The sequence below is a fragment of the Melopsittacus undulatus genome, chromosome 6 (assembly GCF_012275295.1).
Source record: "Melopsittacus undulatus isolate bMelUnd1 chromosome 6, bMelUnd1.mat.Z, whole genome shotgun sequence".
Classification (NCBI taxonomy): domain Eukaryota; kingdom Metazoa; phylum Chordata; class Aves; order Psittaciformes; family Psittaculidae; genus Melopsittacus; species Melopsittacus undulatus.
In genome coordinates, this window is record NC_047532.1 from 37,997,152 (window position 1) to 38,011,790 (window position 14,639).

The 14,639-nt window shown below is 34.1% G+C and overlaps 1 protein-coding gene across 8 annotated transcripts in view; it reads right to left on the reverse strand.

Moving 5' to 3' along the window:
• IFT80 (intraflagellar transport 80) overlaps window positions 1–14,639 on the reverse strand; it is a 62,567-nt gene that overhangs the window by 30,900 nt on the left and 17,028 nt on the right. For all 8 annotated transcript variants that reach the window (XR_004549700.1, XR_004549699.1, XM_031042676.2 and 5 more), the window contains 3 exons: window positions 10,573–10,682; window positions 9,922–10,011; window positions 8,738–8,875 (listed from right to left, as the gene is read on the reverse strand). Coding sequence is in view for 6 of the 8 variants with exons in the window: in XM_031042676.2 (XP_030898536.1) it covers window positions 8,738–8,875; window positions 9,922–10,011; window positions 10,573–10,682 (338 nt within the window). In the remaining 2 variants the exon portion in view is untranslated. The remainder of the gene's footprint in view (window positions 1–8,737; window positions 8,876–9,921; window positions 10,012–10,572; window positions 10,683–14,639) is intronic.

Here is a 14,639-nt window from a genome sequence, read left to right on the forward strand (position 1 = left end):
AACCATCCCGAATCTCCAAACAACTGTTTTCCTGACCATGGTTAACAACAAATTAAATAACCTTTTCAAGGACTTTTAGGAAGGCATTAAATCAGGTTTTAAAACAAGAAGCAACACTCAACTCCTACCTCCTCAGAGCTATGTAATATAGTATTTAAAAAAAACCTTTTAGCAGTTGAAGAACTACCTGTACATACAAATACATGTGAAATCTTCAAATCAAGTCAGTAAGAAAAAACATGACTTAAGTTAAATGTAGACATCGGATTCTCATGACTTTTGGATACATGATATTATACTAAAGGGGAGACAGTTGGAAGAAAATGTTCACCTAATGTATCTAACACATTTCATATTCTGATTTCTTTTGCAGTACACATAAAACCCAAGAAACAGCAAGTCTCTCAGACAAAGTCTTCATTATATCAGAATTACAGTAAAATAAAGGTGTCGGATTTAAACGTTTAATAGCAAGGAAACACAATGGGATGAAATTCAACCTTCCAGTTGTGCTAATGATTTGCAGAATACTATATAAGATGACCTCCTGCATAAAGGCTCTTTTACTGCCTGCTCGTGTAAGGGAGAGTGAAAGACAATGTCAGCACTGACTGAGCTTCCAATTTCAAGCACTCAATTTTAAGGCTTCAGCTTCCATGCCTCTTGGCTGACAGACATGCAATTCCCTGTCTATATGATCTGCAGTTGGGGAAGGCAATTGCAGTTTTTGGAGAAAAGGCCACAACTTAATTCTTCTGTCTCAATGGCCTGAATTCTATATGAAACATTCTATAGTAATTAGAAGCACACTATTTAATTGTCTGACATCCTTACATGGCAAATGAGTAAGCTCTTGAGGCTATAGAATAAATGACAGTAACAAGCACACTCAGAGAATACTCTATAAATGTCCTGCATTTGAGAGAGAGTTTTCACAGCTGGCCAGATGTGATCTGTCTGAGAACAGTTTCAAGCAGTACTATTTCAAAACTGAATATTGGGATCCTCCCAAAAAGATAAGGCTGTTTCTAAGGTCATTTCCCTTAGATCAAGAATCTACCCATCAGTCAGAATAAAGGGGCATCAAGCCATCAACTAAGAACCAGTTTAAGAAGCTTAAAGAATATGGCTTTGGTGCTGCTACTTTGTGACAGCAAATACACTGCAGCTCTGAGAGAATACATTTCCAAAACTACTTTTTTAAACCAGAAGTCTTTTTTCCAGGTACTTGAAATACCCTGTAAAATGCTTCCAGATTACAACCTTTTCTTTTTTTTTAATATATAAAGCAATTAAAGTCTTATTTTCCAGTTATTTCTGAAAGCTCTCAGTATAATTCAGACCACTCCAATGATTCATATTCTCTGCAGATGTCCGGTACATTTATCATATACACAAGATGGTGTAATAAAAATCATTTAGCTCTCCATTTATAAGACAGAACAATTAAAAAAAAAGTATCTGTTATGTATTTCCTAGATACACTGAGTTTAAAAAGAAAATGAAAAAAAGAGTATGAATATGACTGCATGAATGACTGTATTAATGTTGTTGTACCATTAATTGCAATATTATACTGTGGTATTACTGTTTGGCTTATACTTTTCCTCCATCATAATTATTTTTTATTTAATTCAACAAAAAACGAGAACAAAACTAGTAGTTATAAAAGTTTCATTATATTAAATAAATACATAAATGCAATAACTTAAGCTTCCCTTTCCCGATTGCACAATGTAGTAAAAAAGATTAAGTACTATGGTCATTGAATACTGTCTGACTTCCATAAATAGAAACTGAGCAGCCTTTTGAGATGTTGGTGAAATTATTTCAATGAGCAGATTCGGAGAACTCTGTGTCCCAGGAACAAGGACAGTCTTTTTCACATCCACAATACTGATGCTCCAAGACCCAGTACAAAAGATCTAGTTAGTTATTTCTGGACTGAATGAAGTAAATTAAAAATGGTTATCCCATAATCGTTTTGAAAAGATACATAGTGAAGATGGAGTATTTTCCTGTATTTTAAATTGTAAGAGTAATACTGATGTCAGTGGTGCAAAGGACACTGGCTCATCTCTGTTTCAGCTCCATATGTGGAGTTTTGAACAGGGAATACTGACATAAACTGAGATAAAGCTGATACTGCTGAACCTCCCCATGATGTCAGAATCTACATAGCATACCTAACCCACTGACTTTAAAAATAATCTGTGGCTATTATTTTGCCTTTTTTATGAAAAGAAAATGTGCAATCTCCCCTACAATCCATTCCAGGAATCAAAGTGCAGAATGAAAGCTCCATCCGTAGCAGTGTTCAAGGCCAGGTTGGATGAAGCCTTGGGTGATATGGTTTAGTGTGAGGTGTCCCTGCCCATGGCAAGGAGGTTGGAACTAGATGATCTTAAGGTCCTTTCCAACTCCAACTATTCTATGATTCTATGGACTAATAGCAAATACATGCTTCTCTTCTTTTATATCCCAGCTGATATAAACCATGATGATTATGCTAGAACCAGCCTCTCATCCAAGGCCAACACAGAAAGGTTCAGGTCCTCTGAAACTAAGGACCTCTACTCTTTTTTTATTTTTCTTTTTTAATTCTTTTTTCTTCTCTCTCTCCAGCGAAGGGTCAGTTTTCCTTGTGTCCCACAGGGCATTTCACATTAGTACAGAGACAGCTGGCTTGTGAAAATATATTATAGTCAGAATGTCCATTAAAAGCTGGCAATAAACTCTCACTACATCTGAGTGACGAACTGACACTTCAGTGCAAACTGCCGAGGAACTTCTCATCAAAAAATGACTATTAATTCTCTGATGCAATGGAAGGCAAATTGAATCTTACAAGATCTAAAAATATCAATTATACAAAGCAAATAAATACTTACTTTCGTTAGAAACACCAGAATATGCACACATATCTGGAGCTAGCTTGTGGGAAATATATATGTACGTATGCCTATATACATACCCATCCTTTCCCCTGAACCCCTGCCAAAATTTTACTAAGTATAATAAGTAATTTACAAGATAAGACTTACTAGGCTTTCAATTCCTACCCCACAGGATTCCACAAAATACTCTACAAACCAGAGACAATACATCTAACAGGAAGTAAGGAAATCCAGTGCTACATGTGAATATAGGGCAGATTACCTGAAGAGGAGAAACTATCCTTGACACAACTACTGAAGTATAGAACTATGAAGGATTCCTGTTGCTGCCTTAAGACTTGACACCAGTAATTAATGTGAATTATATCAAGAACTAAGCCACAGCCTCCATGTAAGGTACCAAGCTGTGTATTAGAAAAACAAAGCAAAACAGAAAATATCTAAAATTCTCCAGAAATCCAAGCACATACTTACAATTATTAGACCAAAGAGCTAAAAACAGTATGATAAACTGTCACATATTTTTTTTAACCTGAGACAATGAAACATTGATGAGTTCTTTAAATACATTATTACTTCCATAGATGTCCACATTTTCATTTCCTTCCAGAAGTTACATTAACCAATTCCAATAAATTAAAACATGCCAACTTGGATAGAATTGGTCAACAACATAACTCCATGGGAAACCTACTTGTAATGTTTATTCTTTTACTGAGCTACAAAGAATTCAGGATCATGACTAACAAAGGTAGATGAAATAGAGACTGCACAGAAAAAAAAAATCTCACTTATTTTTGTTACATTGCCAAATGCATATTTCTGTGAAAAAGACTAAAACTAAACACAATGGGATCAAAGCTCATTGTAACTCAATAGAAAACAGATTTGCTTGGGGTTTCATAGTACTCTAGTTTAGGGCAATTCAGCACTATCAGGATAATACAAAAACACATGCACTGCATATATACACTTTTAAAACCTTGCTCTTTCGCATTTGTATAATATCTAACATTATTTTAAAGGACAAATTTTATATTAGTTACACAATTTACTGTCCTAAATAAAAATCACAGCTTTAATGCTACACACTTAAATTATTTTCAAAGCTCCTCTATAGATACCTGCTACATAGTAGTTTCAAAATTCTTAGATGCTTTTTTTCCCTCATCTGTCAATAGTTTTTAAAAAATAAGGAAGAAAGGACAAATACTGCTAACTATCTAACATATAACATACCTATGTTAAATATGTCAACTATATTAACTATAGTTAACCATGACCAACCCTGGACATCAAACTAATGTAATCAACTTTCATTAAGTTCAAGTCTGCATCTTTTTGAGAAAAAGCTGAACAGAAACATGTTACCACAGAATTCACTATTTTTTAGGCATAGCACCATACTCACACTTGTTTTAAATGGGTGGCAGAATGTTTTATTTTCCACAGATATTAAGCAATATTCCATAAGTTTTATTAAGTTTCCCAAATGTTTTTTTACAGAATTTCTAGTAAAATTAGATATTTAAATATTAAGTATTAGATATTCCGTGGCTTGCTATGGAACAGCCATGGAATATAAAAAGCCATGTATAACAAAATCCGTCAAATCTGCAAACTACCAGTCTAGTAAAATGCTCACAATTCATTGTGCAGTAAAAGAGAAAATTTGTAGAATGTGCATAATCATTTAAAAACATAAATTTACAGATTTATGCACAGAATTGCTTTCACTACAAAGCATTTGCAAAGCCTAGTAATGAAATCAAGATAGAAGTAAATCAAAGAACAAAATTTAGCAGTCAAACACAAATTTATGAAAACAGATTGTAGAAAAAAAATCACCAGACAAAAAAAATGTTCAACAAGAAATGCACAATTTATTTGGAAAATAACAACTTCCAAAAATCAAATCAAACTGATCAATCCCCATTAAGGGTAAATAAATTATTAACAGAATAAAATTTAAAAGGCCTCCTCAATGCATTTGGTGTTATTAAAAATTAAATTTGATCTTCATATTTTTTGCTGGCAATTCTAAAAGGGTTAATTTCACCAGTGTTTAAAGTTTTTTATCAATTATCCTTTTACAATCTCCAAGGCACTGGAAAAGCAACCTGTCTTTGGAGCAGATGGGTATGGTCCATTTTCTAAGATACTTATATGGGAGTGGAATGGGCAAGGAGGAGTCAGTGAATTTCAGTCATTCTTACCATCTCTTACTCTCTAAATATTTTGACCTGATCAGTAATGTCAAGGGAAGCATGCAGAGCCACAGGAAATAGCTTACATAAATGAACTTCTTAAGCACTGCATCCAATCCAAGTGATTAGATTCTGAAAAGCTGTGAACATCAGGAAGGCTTAAGTCTATTCATTAATCCATCCAGCTTTACATTTCAATATATATATATACATTAATCATAGCTATCTCTGCAGGATTTATGATCATGGGCACTAAAGCAGTTAATGAATTTCAACATTAAATATATTTTGTTTGATATTCTGTAGAACAGGCATAATTATTTTATCTACATAAAATTAGAGCAAAAGTGATTTTTAAACAAATAAATAAAATTTCTAAAAGTTACTGTTAGATTTGTAGGGGATTTTTTTAACGTGAAGCTGCTATAACCAAGTACCCAGGTAGAAAGAAAAGGAGAAAAGAACATAAACTAACAGAATTTAATTTAATTATGCTCCCAAATTGAACACATATGCTAGAGAAGAGTTAATGATATATGTATATATTGCCTGATGGCTCCCTGAGGAGCAATTTGCCAATACAGTTCCATTACATCAGACATAATAAAAATGTCTATGTTGACCAGTAAAAGCCAGGTCTGGTTCTCTTCAAACTCCATCATTCTGGTGGTATGTGAATCATTCATTCTTTCCCCTCAATACTAGCAAAGCTACTTCTTTAGCAACTATTTACATTCAATGGCAGGAAAGAAATTTAATGAAACATCATGACTTTTAAAGATAATAAATTATCATTGGTAGCTGCTAAACAGACAAAAGCATCTGGCACTAGCTACTGTATGTGTCTTTCTTTAAAGTTGAGTAATAAACCAGGTAAAAGAACACTTAATTTTATGAAAAAATAAATCTATCTGCATTAACATTTTCAAAGTCCACAAGCCTGTTCAATATTCAATGCTGATTAAAGAATTACTGATTTTCAGCTATCAGGAGTTGGAAAAATATTTACAGTAAATCATATTGCATAATAACTAGCAAGAAAAACAGGCCCTGGGGATTAGAAAGACAAGCTATATGCTACAAAACACCATAAATGACAGCAAAAAACCCCACAAGCCTGGTATTTTTCTTCCTTTTCCACTGCACCTTGAATGTGCAGTCTTAGCCACATTTAAGCAGAAGTCTCTACTGAGTGCAAAATGCAATTTAAATTGGTAGCCTTGCCCATACAAGAGTGTTATTTATTTCAGTTTACACTTGCTGATACAGCACACTGATCCCAGTACTTGGAAAGGAGAAAGTGCTTGTAGAAGAAGAAGGCATGGTTTAAAAGGCTCTTTTAAGAAAATACTAATGCTAGTCTGATTTTTTAAACCAATGTATGTTACATAATGTTTTCCAACACAGATGCAATTATCCTGATAGAAATTTACACAAATATACTTCATTTGGCTTCATGAGCTGAAATATGGTATGTGCATATAAATACTCATACAACAGCATATTTACCCCAGGAGATGGAAATGTGACAGTCAAGGTAGATTACTTTTTTAATTACATAATAAGCGGAGTTAAGTGGCATATTGAAATTGAGAAAAATCTTCCAATTCACCTTGCCTAGGAACAAAAGCATTGAGGAAATCCTAAAGGACCCTCCCAAAGAAAAGCAGCAGGTGTATTAGCAGGTGCACCAAGCTAGTAAAGATGGATGAAAATATCCCACAATCAGTGCCTAACATTAACCCAGCCAGAAGAATGCCAGGGAGAGGAAGAGGTGTCTCCACTGGTGATGCAGCCATTTAACAATCATCTATCTCAGTGTTCACTCTCTAACAGCTGAGGCACAACTGCAAAATATTTATGACTGCACACAAAGAGACAATTTATCCATTTTCTTCTGCAAAGAGAAAAAGTATCCAATTTTGAACAAAACCAATGCAAACAAATCTAACAGTAAGATATATCTTATTTAAAAGTATAATTTCAATGATGAAAAACATCTGAGGATGGAAACTGCAATCTTCTCTCCAGTGTTATATCAAAGAGACAGAAAATACCTTCTTTACTTCATTATTTTTTATATGTATTTCAGAATCTTTTTTACCTATGTGAGTAGTAATTCAACCTTTTGCATAAGTTCATGCTTTAGGCTCCAATTTTATTCACTGCTTTATTCTTCTAACTTCTTAGCGTGATGGTTAGACACGGGTAACAAAAATGTCCTTAACATAAAGACATTAAAAATGCAGATATTAAAATAAACCAACTTTTAAAAAAAATCTGAAAAATAATACTTTCCAAAAGAAAATTGTATTCAAGTACTTTTGTTTTCAAGAATATTATAATAAAATTTTACTTATACAGACAAAGTAGCATAGGATTTTTTCTACGCAAGTAAGAGGAAAAGGCACAAAAAATAGAAGCAACCTCCATTTCTAATTTAATGCCTAGGTTACACTTACTCTGTCAGTGAAGATCAGTGAAACCAGAATCAGCATAGGAATCACAGAATCATAGAATAGTTAGGGTTGGAAAGGATCTTAAGATCATCTAGTTCAATGACTCAGAAGTCTTTTCCTGAACACCTTTTCTCACGTAATTTTTACAGGCTCTTCTTCACTAATGTAAAAATACTTGAAACACATAGTCCAGGTTCATGCTAAGGAGAATCATGACTGCATGTCGAAAAACATCACAGCAAATACTGTTCTCCCAGTGTAAGCCAAACAGCAACAAAGACAAGAAGAGATAGAAAATGGGACAATAAAAGTTCCAAACCAGCAAGGTTCTATGCAGAACAAGGCTGAACCACAAGAAATTCCCCAGAGACAATCAGGTCAATCTGTGATCTGGGCGAATTTAGAGTATTAATGAAGGTAGATAAAACAGTGTTAAATTAATTTTAACTAAAAAAAAAAAAAGAGAGAGAAAAAAAGAGAGAAGATGATAAGAAAAACTAAAGGAGATACCTTTGGAGCCTTTCTTCTCTCTAGCAGTAATAGAGGTATAGTAATAGAGACACACAGATGGGAGGATTAAAGTATGCCTTTAGCTGGAAAACCTGGGCTCTGTCTAGCCAATCCAGAAGTAGCGTGAATGTTCTCCAAGATCTTCTTTTATACTCCTCCTTTAGCCTTGTCATTTTTAATGCTTAACAACTGCATTTGGTGATCTCCTCATGAGATGCGCTTATCAACTTAGTATTTTTTAAGGAATACATCTAAATAATAAAAGCACAGGACATTGTTCTTCTGCCTCCATTTTAAAGATAGGCTACTGTTACAGGCTCCTTGCTTTTCATGGTTAATAACTGCATTTTATGATTGCCTTACATGACATGCTTGTAAACTCTTTTGTGTTGTAAGGAAAAAAGCTAAAAAATTCACAGAAAAAGTTAATGTCCTGACGAGCAAAATGTTATAAAAATTTTTTATCCAAACCAAAACATATTGAGAAGTGCAGCTAAGCATATCAAGGCAATACTTAGATGCACACAGCAGAAAGGTGCCGGAAGTCATGACTAGTTTTTGCTAATAAAAATACCCACCTGTCCACATAAATCAGGAATATTCACTGTGTTATCAATAAATTTGTACAATTCCATGTCTGCTGTTTCTCAGTGTTGTTACTTACCCCAGTTTTACCACATAGACGCAAAGTATGAAAAGACCCCACAGCAAATAATTCTCCATCCACAGCCCAGGCAACAGATGTTATAGGATACTCATGGGGCTGGGAGCTGTACAACAGGCGTCCATAACTGTCCCAAACCTTAAAAAAAAACAAACAAAAAAAACCACATACATATATATGAACACAGCTTGTGTGTATTTTTCATTATTCTAGAGCTATTACTTTCCCTCTTGATCATAGAAATTGCAGAAATACACTAAGTTATTCCACTGCCTTTTAGTGGAACTAGAAAAAACTGTTTTACAATTTTATTAGAGTTTTATACAAAAACTGCATTATAGTTCACATTTCATTACATGCTGTTTCTAATCAATTTGGTTTGTTTAATGCAATAGACTTCACTTTCTTGCTATGTCAAATATTGTTATTTTGTATAAAATATTTTGAACTAATGGATTTTATTTATTGCAAATTACTGTAAGTCTGTAAAATAACCACATTTATTCTATTTGCACTCATTTCCCAACACTTGTAACTCTGCAAATTTCCAGATCAAGGTTTTCTCACTGATTGAAATCAACAGAATACCAGGAAGCCAGCTCACAGACTGAAGTAATTTGATTTTAACACTTTGATAATTTTTTTTTAATTTCTTCATTGTGTATGTTTTTATCACAGCCATTTCACATTTAGAGAATGCTAGAACCAATATACAACTATTAAGTTCCTACTTAAGGTAAGAAATATAGTATATGCTTTCTATTTTGGATACAGAACATCCCAACCAAAAAATTTCCTAAGGGATTCACTAATAACCCTGTAATAGGAAACAGTAGCTCTATCTCCTCTAATTTTGTATGTCATTACCTTTTTCAGTATATGTCATAGCTTATACTATTTCAAGTAATCATTTTTATATTTCTGCATGATTTCCTTCTGGAGTTTGTTTCACTTGCATTTTACTCCATTTTCATTCTGCCATATTAAAAAAAAAATTAAAAACCTGATTTTATGTTACTAGACAGAGTGAGATGTAGTAACTTAGGGTAACAAGTTTTTTCTTGAAAACTGAAAGAATTCTTATTTAATTTTGAACTTCCAAGTACTATTAAAACTAGAAAATGGCAGAATACCCAGTAATTTTTTTTGTCATTTAGTTTCCTAAAAAGTTAAACAGTACTCACCTTATATTTACAATCTTCACCTGCAGAAAGGATAAGATCATTAACTGAGTTCCAGTCAGTTTTTAAAATAAGTCCATCATGGGCTTTCCACTGAAATGGAAAAAAATAAACATAAATGCAATAATTCTGATAACTTCTACTTTTAATATGTATCATACATCATTCACTAGCATTCATACATTCAGATGTAGATCAGAGTTTCCCATAATACAAATGCACAGACGTCATCTCTTCTGCAGAAAAATACATTAAATAGAGCCTGGACATGGCAGAATGAAAGCATAACAATCTGCACTAAAAGCACGTTCCAAACAATTGCTTCTGTATCTTTCTACCTTTTCTTAACAAATAAAAAGGGAAAGGCTTCTGTATCTTTTCGCTTTTGCTTCATTTACAAAAATAGAAATGTTTAATCATACACCTGAAGAATACCCACAGAGTTTTTTGGTTTTGTTTTTTTTTTTTTTTTTAAGAAATGGGCAACCTCTTTATTCTGAAAAGAACCCAAACCAGAACTAAAAGAGGGATTTGGGGGATAAGCAGTACTTGTGGAAGACTTTGGTACAAACACTTTATGTTTGCTAAAAATCTAAATAACTGAGAAAAGCTTTAACATGGCTGCATGAAACAACCCTAATGTATTAATGATACCTGCAAAACTTTAGCATTTGGCTGAAGAGGTTTAATAATCAACTGCTTCCCTGAAGTATAGAGAATTTTTCCAGAATCAGGTCCCCAGGCTACTGAATACACTGGTCTTCCTGTAGAAACACAGAAAAAAACATTTCTTATGACTTACCTGATCAAATTATGTAGAGCTTGCTATTGCCACTTCAAATGGGTTATTCAAAATCATACACCAAAAAATTCAGAAGTGGGAGAACATCAAACTAGGGACAACTATCTGCCCTCTCCACTTCCTCTGACCGCACTTATGGCTGTGTTTGCTGGTTCACTTCAGGTTTTAGACAGCCACAGGAACAGCAGTAAGAAAAAGCTGCAACACAGAAGGACAAGTCTAAAGACTTACACTGCACACCCTCCCAGTGTTCCTCAAGGAAATACAAATACACAGAGTGAAGCCCTGGCAAATTCACCTGAATGAACCATCAAACACTTGCCACTTTCAATGAGGCCACACTAAATTTAACTCTGAACATATCAAACCTTATCAAAACAAATAATGAATTGATGGCTTGTCCAATACATCTGGGTTACTGAAAACATGCATGACTTTATTACTGCTGCAGCCATCTCTTTTTCTCATAATGCATTTTTTCTATGCATCACTTAAGAAACATGATTTCAAGGTCTATGCCAGCAGATTCTGACTACATTTACTACTTGTTTCTTCATTTCATGCTCTCTCTAAAACTCTCTGGAAGAATTAAAATTACCTAATTTCTTCTTCAGTCAGTCTTCATAACTAGATAATTCTGTTTATTTCACTTCACTGAACCTCTTGTATATGCTCCCAATTGTTTTTGTTTCCCCACTCTTAAAAAGACCCCAAATGATCATTTTATTCCAAGCTACAGCTGGGCAAAATAAGAGGACATTGTCCTTCTCACCTCAACTTCAATCTTTCAGGTGCCTCTTTCACACCTTGATGTGCTGATCCCCATCTCATGGTTAACCAGCCCACTGCAAAGATTTGAGCTGCCCTTTCCATTTGTACAATTTTCTCTATTGTATCAAAGAAAGCCTTGTGTGGACAGTTCCTTCTAAGGTCTATCTGTCATTCAGTATTAATATGTTAACCCTTCCTAACTGATCAGTGAACAAAGTCAGTTTTCAATTCCAAGCTGTCAAATCTTCTGATCTTCTCTCTTGCTGTTTACTTTATTGACACTTCCTACAAATACCTACAAAACCATTCCATGTTTACCTTGATATCCTTGAAAAATTGTTTGCCAGAAAACCTACAATGCAATTAAATCCAATGCTGGGACCACTAACTGTGATGCTGAGCAATACCTAATTTAAAACCAGCAAATGTCTGTACCACAAGTAAGCCCAGGAAGCAAGGCAGATGGCCCAGCACGCCACCACCTATCATATTAATGTTGTGGTTCTACTACTACATCTTTCCCAAAACTTACTACATATTGCCATTTACTATTCTAATCTGTAAAACTTTTAATATGCAAACAATTTTACACAACTCCAGAAAATGAACATTCATTTTATATCATATATTCATAAGATATATTTATGTAATACAAATATATAATCTTTTCTACCTAATCTTTTATATCTGATGCAATTTTATTCACAACTGTCATTCAAGTGATACAGAAAATCAGCATGACAACAGTTATCTTCATATTTGCAACAGACATGAAAAAATAGCTATTTTCACCTACAATGATGAGACTGAACACAAATGTGAGTAAAAAAAGCTTTGTACTGCACCTACATTATTCTTCATAAGCTGTTAAGGCTTCATTATAAAGCCTCTAACATAATACATGTTTTTGTTTTGATGCACATAAAAAAGCCCAAAAGTCCCATACACAAGCAACTTACAAAACCAGTGACAACAAATAAAACTAGAAAGAGTGGCCCACAAATTTCACAGATTTTTCCCCAATTAACTGGAAACACTTCAGCAGATTGAGAATTCCAGAATGCATATCTAGAACAAAGCTGACTGTTCCATTTTAAAATCCTGTCATGTTGCAGTTTTCAAATTACCTTTTTTGAAAATAGAGGAAAAGTGAAAAATTACATGGAAAAACAACAAAAAAAACAGACTTGCCAACTATGCAAATATTCTCCATAATACTTGACAGGATTAGTCTCCCCTGAAGAAGAATAATCAAAGTATTACAGTACTTGATTCCTTGCAAATAAAATAAAGTAAGAGCATGTCCAAACATTTGTTTCTATCACAGCAAAAGCCCTGCAGCAACGGACAGCAAGTTTCAGCACAGCCTCAACATTACAGTGCATATAAAACTGCATGGAGGCAGACTGTGCACAACCCTATCACACAATTCTCTTCATTTTTCGTAAAATGTGCTTCCATACCTTCTGAAATAGAAAAAGAAAACTTATTTCAGGCTTCTGGTCTTCTCCATGAGCTTTAATATTCTCAATTACGGAGCTGACGCCTTTAAAGATTCAATTGTCTAAACACAAGTACATAAGTGATGCAGTGCACCTGGGATACACTAAGATAACATGTGGAGCTTACAGATAAGACATGGGACCTGAAGGAGAACCATCTCTTTACAGATTAGATATGGAGGTTAGGAAATGAACCTTAACTAGTACATCAACACAACTGAACTGTACCCTGAAAGCTGTGTTTGAGAACTAAAAAACCTCAGGAAGAGCAACTAGTACAATCTAAATGTTTGCATTTGACAATTTTATAATTTTAGTAGAGGAAAATGGAAATATGCTCTCTGAGATACACACTTCCTAGGCACTCATGCACATTTCAACTGTTAAGTATCAAATTGATCAAATGAATGAAAACTGATCAAATAAATTTTTAACGTATCTTTAATTTATAGTAATAGCCCTCCCTCCCCAACCAAAGGCTTAAGAAATGGTCTTGCAAGGCAAAATTGGCACAATTTGCATAATAAGTTCCATTTCAAAAAATGACTCAGGAATATCTTTTTATGAGAATATTTTGATGAGATTTAGATACTTAAGTGATTGAGCTGCTATATCAACCATCCTAAAACAATCTAATACCTTAACTACTTAAGTCTCTGAATTTTCTCTCTGAACAAAAAACTGTCTTCATTACAGCAAATCAGTTCATCACATCAAACTTCATTAGATCTTCCAAGTAGTCAAATTCTAAACTGAGAGCTGGTCTCATTGCTCCTGAACATCTTTATACTTCATGTATTTTCTTTTAGGAAGGCATTTATTTTATGTTACTCAGAAATACAGAATGATGTATTTTTTTTTAACTCATCAACCATTATAGGAGACAACTCAGAGAAACATACAACGTATATTAAGTAAAACTGGCATTAGTTATTTTCCTACTGGCAGCATTTTATGACATGAATTCTGTCACCAGCTGTATAGAAATTCTAAACAAATTAATTTCTGTCCTGCTCTAATGCTGATTTAACAATCAGAAGACTTTTATATTTAAACCAAATGTTTAACTTTTTTATGATGGCTGACTACTTAACCACAATTTCCAGGGCTTAACAGCAGGAGCTAAGTTAACTCATTTCCTTCTGCACTTAACAAGAACTTGGTTGGGAAAAGACTGCCAACACATTGCATTTCTGTGGAAAGAAAAATTCAGCAGAACAGACAAACTGCAGTGAATTGCATTGATGATAAACAGCTTCAGAAAAAAATACTTTTTGAGAAAAGAAGTGAGAAGAGCAGAAAAGGTGAGATCTGAGGAAGGAATCTCAGCATGAAGCATACAGGATGGGCTGCTTCATGTCTCTGTGGTCTATTACCAGATGTTAATCCCCAGTGAACCATTCCCACGGTCAGTGCATACAGCACAGAAAGAGCTAGGGTTGAGGGCAGGAGTGATAGAGCAGTTACTCTGACACTTACTGCCACAACAGATGCTTCAGTAATTACAACAGTAAGTCTGTGTGAGACTTTTTACTTTCACAGGACTTGAAACAGTAAGTCAAACAACTTTCACTCACTCTGTGGCAACACAAAAAAACCATAAGAGCTGCATTTGGAATACAGTTGTCCCTTATAAAACAAGTTCC